At 41.3% G+C, this 10,113-nt stretch overlaps 1 protein-coding gene across 1 annotated transcript; it reads right to left on the reverse strand.

Moving 5' to 3' along the window:
* Positions 1–2,225: 2,225 nt before the first annotated feature.
* LOC142354224 (uncharacterized) lies at positions 2,226–5,915 on the reverse strand. The gene is made up of 2 exons (XM_075406476.1): positions 3,351–5,915; positions 2,226–2,822 (listed from the first exon to the last, which is right to left on the reverse strand). The coding sequence occupies exons 1-2, from the start codon at positions 5,913–5,915 to the stop codon at positions 2,226–2,228; spliced, it is 3,162 nt and encodes a 1,053-aa protein (XP_075262591.1).
* Between the last annotated feature and the right edge of the window lie 4,198 nt (positions 5,916–10,113).

Genomic DNA, 10,113 nt, shown 5'->3' on the forward strand with positions numbered 1-10,113 from the left:
AATTTTTTTACAGCATTCATTGCATTGAACGGAAATCTTAGTTTTTGCTCAAATTCACTGCAAGTCTTACATTTCAGCCGACAACAATCTTCTGGCTCTGTTAAATCGATTTGTTTTAAGTCGGGTTGTTATGTCCGAATTTATTAAGGCAGACCCTAGTTGGGCTCCTTTTACAGCGTAAAGTATAAAAAGTTAGGGTTACTTATTTCTGCGCGCGAAACAGACTTACCTAGTTCTTTAAAACTTGCGGACTCTATAAAACATAGCAAGATAAACTTAAGTTATTACGGTGGTAATATAATACAACACCGGAGTCAAAACAATACATATAGTGCAACTATCTAGTAGACCGACTGAGGTCAAGCGTGCGAGCGCTATATAAAAGAGAATGGAGTCTTCTCAGTCTCTGATTGGTTGAAGGTGTACATTTAATATTTCATCTGCTACATTGGCTTCAGTTATCGTGCTGTAATGTTAAACGATTTTTGGTTTTTGTTTGAGCTAATTCAAGTTAATAGTCTGAAAGGGACTGATTAAGTTTTTACAATAACTTTATTATAAGTAGATTTTGAAGCAGTGGATAATCAAATAGTTTCAAGTTATGTTTACATTATTAATTGCTCTTGAAATAAGTTTGAAGCAATTATTGTAAACGTGTTGGTCTTTTTTATGCAAAATTTTTTGGATCTATTCTGTCCCCCCCCCCCCCACACGTGCTAATTTCTTACATAGTATCGTGCTATATAACAATATATAATTTGTAACTGGGGTTCATGAAAACACTGGGGGGGGGGGGTGAAACAGAATAGATCCAATTTTTCTTGACCGTTTTCTTCTAAAACATTCTGCGGATTTCACTTCTCCAGTGTTTTTTTTGCATGTTTGAATTTTTGATTTTTAGTGATGCGATTTGTTTTAGGTGGGCCTGACAAGGGACTGCGTGAAATAGAAGAAGAGATGCAGCTGAGTGGGTTGACAGAGGAGAAGTAGGAGGACGGGGGGGGGGGGGGGGTGAGCACTACAAGATCGAGAACAACTACCTCCGTATCAAGAGACAGAGACTCGCATAATCTGACTTCGACACTCTCAAAATAATTTCGACACTCGGAATAGGATACTTTACAACAACAACTCCTTTTCATTACGGTGATTTTTATTTCAAGTCAAACTTTGTCGTGTTATCTGGGATCTATTCTGTTTTGCCCCCCCCCCCCCCGGGGGGGGGTTTACGCCCCCAGTTACAAATCATATGTTGTTATATAGCACGTTTCTATGTAAAAAAAGTAGCACGTGAGCATGGGGGCGTAAAAAATTTAAGCTCACTGAGCTGGGGGGGGGGGGGGGCAAAACAGAATAGATCCGTTATCTGAGACCCAGGAATCTTGATTCCTTACTACGGCGCGTTCTCAGTGCTGTGGCTTGTGCTGACGGTAATTTTAGTGGTATTGAACAATTAGCTAATTGCGCTACAGTGATGTTACCCCCTTCCTCACATCGTTCTGATTAAATATAGACCTTATCAAGTATATAGAGAGATTTTGAAAAACAATTAGTCGTTCGTTCGTTAGGATTTTATTACATTAGGTCTGCTGAAGCCATTAAACAACCCTGAATGGCAATCGACAATATTGTTGTTATCAAAACATCTTAATTTGGGTGGGGGTTATCGTTCGAAAGTGCTATTAAAAAATGTTGTTTGGTATTTTGATTTAGATTAAATAAATTAGTTTCCTTTGATTGCGAGTGTTTTGCATGATTGTATTTTGTGTTGTGAGGCTCTTGTCGAAAGTCACTTCCGTTCGTTTTCGACAAAAAGAAGTCATGTCAGTGACATCCTCGGCCCCAACTGTAGGATCACGAACTGTTGCTGTACTGTATGATATCGGTGTAAAATCAGCAAGATAAGACAAGATAAGATAATCGATCGCAAATATAATAATTGGAAAAGGAAGTTTGGGAGGAACCAAAGTTATGGGCGACTGAAAGGGGGACAAACTAAATTGAGCAAAAGAATATCCCAAAAAAAGTTTGACCCGCAAAAGGACTGCAAATATGGTAACAATGCTTGACTAATGATCGCAAAAATTAGACATTTGATGTGAAACTTTGCAATGATGTAACTTGTTGCATCAAATTTTGGAGACGACTTGACTTACAATTCTATACCTTTTCCTATTGAAAACTAAAGTATACATCTGCTCGTGAGAACGAGAACACAAAATAATTCATTTGTTTACTAAGACTTTGCTTAGCTTGATGACTGGTCTTACTTTCTCACCATGTGGAGTTCTCAGTTTCACGGAGCGTACTACACCATCTGAACCGGGGTAAATTTCTATAACTTTTGCAAGAGGCCAGAGACCTCGTGGCGTGAAGTCTTCAAGTAGCCAAACCAAATCATTTACCTTGAGGTTTTCAGAAGTTTTGTTCCACTTCGACCTTGTCTGTTGATTAGGGATGTATTCGCGAAGAAATCTATTCCAAAAGTGCGAGGCTAGTTCTTGAGCAGATTTCCATGACCTGGACACGGTGACTTTTTGCGATTCGAAGAGACCAGGAGGGTAGTTAAGTGACGCTCTTCCGAGTAAAAAGTGGTTAGGCGTGAGAGGCAGAGGATCGTTAATTTCACTCGGGACATTAGTTAGAGGTCTAGAATTCATATTTGATTCAATCTCACATACCAGTGTCCACAAAATATCATCTGAAAGGGTTCTTGACCCAATTACTTTGTACAGAGATAACTTGAATATCTGCACTAGGCGTTCCCAACTTCCACCGAAGTGTGGAGCCGCAGGAGGGTTAAACACCCACTCAATTTCGACCTGCATCAGATGCAAGTGACTTGCAAAGTCTTGGGAATTTCTAAGGCTTGCAATACTGGATTGCAAAGAGTTATTTGATCCAACAAAAGATTTTCCACAATCGGAAAAGAACTTTTTTGGTTTTCCTCTACGGCTTATAAAACGACGGATGCAATTGATTGTTGAATCTGTTGTCAAGTCAACGGCAACTTCTAGATGGACAGCGCGTACTACTAAGCACGTGAAGAGGAGTATGTATCTAGTCCTGTTTCTTCCATGTTCTTTAACTGGAAAGGGTCCTACGAAGTCTAAGCCTGTGGTTTCGAAAACGTGATGATTTTCTCTCGGTAGTCTGAACTCTGGGAGGTCAGCCATTTGGGGGGCAGCTACTTCTTGGATCATACGTCTGCATGGAATACATTGTCTAACTGTTTTTTTGACTACCGCCCTGCACCTAAGAATCCAATAGAGTTCCATTAATAAACTTCTAGTTTGTTCTGTGCCACAATGCATGTTTGTTTGGTGAAAATGTTTTATCAGTAGTCTAACACTCTGATTATTTCCATCTAGGATCAACGGGAAGCGCGCAGTTTCTAGTCTCAATGCTTTAGACAATCGTCCTCGAGCACGCAAATGCTGGTTATGATCGACGTATGGTGATAAAGAGACAATTCTACTGGTAGATGATACTGCAATACCTTTTCTTAAGTTCGAAATTTCCAATTTAAAATCTTGATTTTGGGCACTTTTTATCAAGTAATTGTAAGCTTTTGTATAATGTGCTAGTAACAAATTGGAATCCTTTTTCCGGCATTTATCTGCGAACAAAAAGCAAAGCGCTGCAACTCTAAGTAAACGATTCCAGTTGCTGAAACGCGATATGTCAATTTGGCATTTGAGTTCTTTTCTTGGATCTGCCATTATAATTTTGACATGTTGAGCAGAGAGTAAATCTTGTTTCGGCCACGTGTTTTTATTTTGACACAAGAAGGATGGACCTAATAGCCAACGTGAGTTGACATTCATTTGGTGAACGTTGTAGCCTCGGGTACCATCATCAGCGGGATTTCTGGTAGACGAAATGTAGAACCAATCTTGGGCGGAGGAAACGTCTAAAATTTTGGCTAGTCTGTTAGCAATGAAGATTCGATGGCGAATCTCAGGAGTCCGTAGCCAATACAAAACGGTCGTGCTATCAGACCAAAAAACTTGTTTATGGATTTCAATATCCATCTCATCTCCGACAAATTGCGCTAGTTGAGCACCATATACCGCAGCCTGTAGTTCCAAATTAGGAATCGTCATCCGTTTTATTGGCGCAACTCTTGCTTTACCGATCACCAATGCGACTGAGACGGAATCGTCAATGTGTTCAATTCGTAGATAACTGACTGCTGATAATGCTAACTCGGATGCATCTGTGAACGTGTGTAGTTCAATCGATGAAATCGGTATCTCGTTTAACAGTTTGCGAGGAAGATGTACATCCTTGAAAGACGAAAGTTCTTTTTTCAGATTCTCAAAATCAGAATTCTCATCAAGTTGTAATGGCTTGTCCCATTTTGGACCGTGGTTCCATGCTGCTTGGAGAACTTTGCGGAATCTTATTGTAAAGGGGGCAATAATTCCTAAGGGATCAAAGATGGAAGCAACAAAACGAAGTAATTTACGCTGACTCGTTTTTTCATCAATTTTGATCTTATGGAACAATTTTTGCTCTATAACAAATGTATCGGCTTCTGGAAACCAGGGCAAACCAAGAACCTTTTGACTTTGTGGTGCGGATGTTTCTGGATTAAGTCGGATATCCGGATTCAGCAGGTCAAGAACTTGTTGACTATTTGAATTCCACTTTGTCAGATTGAAGCCACCAGTAGCAAGAACCTTGCGAGTCTCATGGACAATGTTTGAAGCTTCATTTGGACTCGATACGGCAACATACAAATCATCCATGTAAATGTTCCGCTCTATGACCTTTTGAACACTTGGATAAGTTTTTGCATTGTCCTGAGCAGATCTTCTGAGCGCGTAGGACGCTATGCAGGGTGAATCTGTAGCACCAAATATATGACTGGTGTATTCATAGGTTTCAATGCGTCCATTGTTCTTCCAGAGGAAGCGTAAGTAGGGTCGGTCTTTAGGGTCAACTTTCACCTGCATGAACATTTGTTCTATGTCTGCGCACAGCGCAATTCGATTCTCACGAAACCTCATAATGACACCAGTTAAATTGCTGAGCAAATCTGGCCCTTTCAGTAAATTAGAGTTGAGGGACTGACCCTGAAAAATGCTGGAGGCATTTGCAACTCTACGAACCTTACCAGGTTTATTTTCATTGGTCACTGGGTGATGCGGCAAAAAGGAAACATTATCTGTTAGAGATTCGGAATCATGAACTTTAACAACGTATCCTTTTTCCAAGTCTGCGTCCAGAGTAGCCTGGTACTTTTCCTTTAGTATCGGATTTTTTGAAAGCTTTTGATCTAATTGGTCAAGTTGTTTTAATGCTAACCATCTGTTGTTCGGAAGAAATGCACCTTGCTTCCAGAGGAGACCTATTTGATAATGACCGTCAACAATTTTGGTCGTGGACTCTAAAATTTCAATCGCTCTTTTATCGTTTTCCGACAAAGCTTTTCGGGGCGATGCAATGCCCAAATTTTCCACTTTCATCCAATCCTGGACTAATTTGAAAAGAGAGTCGTCCATATTAGGGCAGTTTTGCACCTGAGCATACTGTACTTGTGTAGACTCATTGAGAACTAAATTCGTTTTACCGGCGCACGTCCAGCCTAATGGAGTTTCAACTCCCCATGGCGCATTTTTTGGACCTTTTATAATTTGTTTATAGTGAATCAAGTCTAAATTGTCAATGCCTATGATAATTGAGACATTGTTCCGTTCAAGTTCAGGAAAATTTATATGACTGAGATGATCATAATTTTGGCACAAAGCGTTTAGTTGAGCTACGTTCACTGCAGACATGTTCAAATCCGGTACTGCCATAACATCATTAAGCCTGACAGGCTCGATGGAGCTATCTATTGGCTTTATGTCAAAGCAAACTTTAGAGCAATCAATTTCCTTAGTCGTGTGATACCCACTTATAGGCATTTTACCTGTTTTTTCGAGGTTAAGACCAAGTTCTTTTGCTGTTGATTTCAGAAGTAGACTTTGGCAGCTACCGTTGTCTAGGTATGCGTATGTTTTTACAGACTGGTTTCCATTTATTAATTGAACTGCCACAAAAGCTACCTGGCCTGTGCCAACAAATTGCACTGGTTTAACATTTGAGTTGCTTTTGTTCATAAAACTATCGTGCAGAAGTGTGTTATGTCTTTTGCCGCAGCCTTTTGAGCGGCAGACATTTTTTGAATTGCATTGATCTACATGATGATGTCCAAAACAATTGAAACAAAGCTTTTGTTTCATTACATGATCTTTCCGTTTCAGGGGACTCAGTGCTTGGAAATGTATGCATTTGTAGAGGTATTGGCAATTGTCATTGTTCGGACAACTAATGCTTTCTTTCGTCTTAGACTGAATTTGCCCTTGTTCCCTGTTACTCAGAAATTGATGCTTTGGGTTCGGATTTTCATTAATTCTAGTAGAATGCGACGTTTTCCAAGCCATTTTATGAACACCAATGTTTTGAGAAAATGGGAAATTTGAGTTGGTCGGTAAATCTCGGCATGCTTTCGCATAGTTTAGGAGCCACTCAGCAAGCGTGTTTAAAGATGGCTGTGTCATGGTTTTTTCTTGGAGGTAACGGTTCCATTCGAGTCTGACTGGATTTGGTAATTTTGCTAAAGCTATGTTCATGTTGATTGTAGAGTGAAGATCATGAATAAAACCGAGTTGTTGAAAGGTGTCGACGAGCGTTAGAAGAAATGAGGAGTACTGTGTATAACTTTCTGGATTTGATAAGTTTGGGTTTCTAAAGTTTGACAATTTGTCAAGAAAAGCATTGACAATCCTCTTTGAATTGCCAAAATGTTCTTGCAGTCTTGATAGAGCTGCTGCGTATAAATCACCGTTGCAACCGTAGCCATCAACTAGTGCTTTAGCTTCACCTGTGAGCAGTGATTGCAAATGGATCATTTTTTCAGCTGAAGACATGGGTGACTGGTCGATAGTTGCTTTGAAAATACTATACCATTTTATCCACTTCATTGGATCGCCGTTGAAGGTTTCTGCGTGCAGTTTCGGGACAGATTTTTGGAAGCACACTGACATTGAGCTGGTTGAACACTGGTTTGCACTTTCCGCGTTTAGAAGTCTTCGATGATCGAAGTTATTGCTGGATGCGTTACGATTTGTTTCAGGAAAAATACTCTGAGTGGGCCAATTGAAGGAATGTGCGTTAAGCAATGACGATGGAGCGGCGTTAGCATCAAATAGTAAGCTGCTGGGTGCAGAAAAACTAACATTGCTGTTCACAGCGGGCGCTGATGAACTAACTGCATATTGCTCCTGATTGCTGATATCAAGACCAGGTTGAACTGGGTTAGACAATTGGAAATTAGAGCTGTCCGGCGGACAATTCGGTCTTTTGATGGCACCAACACTGATACTGAAGTCCTCTCCAGTATTTATCTGTGACTTCCCCTTGACGTATTTTTTGAAATTATCGATACACTTTTTAACTTCTATCTTAAGACGACTATGTTCGCGAGAACAATTGCTCTGATCTGATGGATCAATCAGGATTATTAATTGAGACACTACGGTTTCAAGTTTTCGCTGCTTCTCTTTTATCTCTTCAACTGTTTCCTGTAGTATGTCAACATCTTCTGATTCATCAATCGAGGAGTTTAGGTAGTCAAGGTGATAATGTATATCGTCCGTTATCATCATTTTGGAAGATTCGAGCATCTTCTGTTCTTGAAGTGTTTCTGGCTTTTCTTCAGAGAGGCTCTCTGTTGGAGCACTGGAACATTGGTGAAGATTTCCCAAGATATTTGTTTCTCTCTGGTCGCTCTCGGAGTTAGCTGTTGACCGAGTGTCTACCATGACTAAAACGTAGACTGTTTTCTTTACTTTTCAGGAGAAAAGTTTTTGGTTTTTGGTTTATGCAACTCCCACAAGATAAGCAAAACAAATTTAACTTCAAATTACTTACTGCTTGACAATTATCTTGTACAAATGTTTTCAAAGGGCTACTTACCAGCGCTATCTGGGTCTTTCTACGTATACCAGTTACCTACCTGTTAAATGCCTACCTGTTACCTGCTACCTAACTGCTGAAAATTATACAAATTAAGTCTAATTAAGGATTGTTGATAATCCAACTAACCAACACTTGCTACCTACCTGCAAACTTATACCAAACTTACCTACCTAGAAGCTCCCTAATTTTACCTACCTAATACCTGCTACCTACCTGCTGCAATTTTTACCTACTTATACCTACCTGCAAACTTATACCAAACTTACCTACCTAGAAGCTCCCTAATTTTACCTACCTAATACCTGCTACATACCTGCTGCAATTTTTACCTACTTATACCTACCTGCAAACTTATACCAAACTTACCTACCTAGAAGCTCCCAAATTTTACCTACCTAATACCTGCTACCTACCTGCTGCAATTTTTACCCTCTTATACCTACCTGCAAACATATACCAAACCTACCTACCCAGAAGCTCCCGAATTTTATCTACCTAATACCTGCTACCTAACTGCTGCAACTTGTACCTACTTATACCTAAGTTCTAATTACCGGTAACTCTGTTGCTGGATACTTCTGCCTGTAAGAGCTTTTACCAATAGGTCCACACCTATAAGGGAAATGCAGAAAGGTTCAGATATTAATCAAGCTGGGTAGTGGACGAAAAGTAAAGATAGCGTGAGTGGTATGGAAGAAAAGAGACCGGGGAGTTTGGGGCGGATAAAACCCCAAAACTGGAAAGCAAAGAAAGAGCGTGGGGTTGGGAAGGCAACCAACCTGTGGGGTTTGGGGTGGGTAAAAACCCCAAATACCGAAAGCAAAGAAAGCGCGGGGGGTTGGGAAGGCAACCAACCTGGGGGGATTTGGGGCGGGTAAAACCCCAAAAACCGAAAGCAAAGAAAGCGCGGGGGGTTGGGAAGGCAACCAACCTGGGGGGATTTGGGGCGGGTAAAACCCCAAAAACCGAAAGCAAAGCAAGCGCGGGGGGTTGGGAAGGCAACCAACCTGGGGGATTTGGGGCGGGTAAAAACCCCAAAAACCGAAAGCAAAGAAAGCGCGGGGGGTTGGGAAGGCAACCAACCTGGGGGGATTTGGGGCGGGTAAAACCCCAAAACCGAAAGCAAAGAAAGCGCGGGGGGTTGGGGAGGCAACCAACCTGGGGGGATTTGGGGCGGGTAAAACCCCAAAAACCGAAAGCAAAGAAAGCGCGGGGGGTTGGGGAGGCAACCAACCTGGGGGGCTTTGGGGCGGGTAAAACCCCAAAAACCGAAAACAAAGAAAGCGCGGGGGGTTGGGAAGGCAACCAACCTGGGGGGCTTTGGGGCGGGTAAAACCCCAAAAACCGAAAGCAAAGAAAGCGCGGGGGGGTTGGGAAGGCAACCAACCTGGGGGGATTTGGGGCGGGTAAAACCCCAAAAACCGAAAGCAAAGAAAGCGCGGGGGGTTGGGGAGGCAACCAACCTGAGGGGCTTTGGGGCGGGTAAAACCCCAAAAACCGAAAGCAAAGAAAGCGCGGGGGGTTGGGAAGGCAACCAACCTGGGGGGATTTGGGGCGGGTAAAACCCCAAAAACCGAAAGCAAAGAAAGCGCGGGGGGGTTGGGAAGGCAACCAACCTGGGGGGGTTTGGGGCGGGTAAAACCCCAAAAACCAAAAACAGAGCGCGCGAGTAAATAATAAGATAAATTTTTAAGAACTGTCTTTTGGTCTTTTGAATCTGCTTTCAGTCTGTTGTGATGTTTTGCGAACCCTCTTGCTGTTACATTTGGACTGTTTTTGTAAAATTTCTAGATCTTTGGATACTGAAACATCAAAAAAACTCATGGTGCAGATCAATTGTTTCCCATTTCAATCAATTTTTTAGAGCAATACTTAGCTTTTTCAGGGGTTGAATTCGTTGCCTGATGTGGTTGGGCGTCAAAAATATGTTATCAAAACATCTTAATTTGGGTGGGGGTTATCGTTCGAAAGTGCTATTAAAAAATGTTGTTTGGTATTTTGATTTAGATTAAATAAATTAGTTTCCTTTGATTGCGAGTGTTTTGCATGATTGTATTTTGTGTTGTGAGGCTCTTGTCGAAAGTCACTTCCGTTCGTTTTCGACAAAAAGAAGTCATGTCAGTGACAATTGTGCTTCACTTA

The sequence above is a fragment of the Convolutriloba macropyga genome, chromosome 15, assembly GCF_964194025.1.
Source record: "Convolutriloba macropyga chromosome 15, txConMacr16.3, whole genome shotgun sequence".
NCBI lineage: Eukaryota > Metazoa > Xenacoelomorpha > Acoela > Convolutidae > Convolutriloba > Convolutriloba macropyga.

Coding starts and splice junctions, on each gene's coding strand:
- LOC142354224 (XM_075406476.1), bottom strand. CDS start 5,915: ATGCCTATAAGTGGGTATCACACGACTAAGGAAATTGATTGCTCTAAA. Junction 2,823..3,350: donor TAGATGGAAATAATCAGAGT/GTTAGACTACTG, acceptor CATCTGATGCAG/GTCGAAATTGAGTGGGTGTT.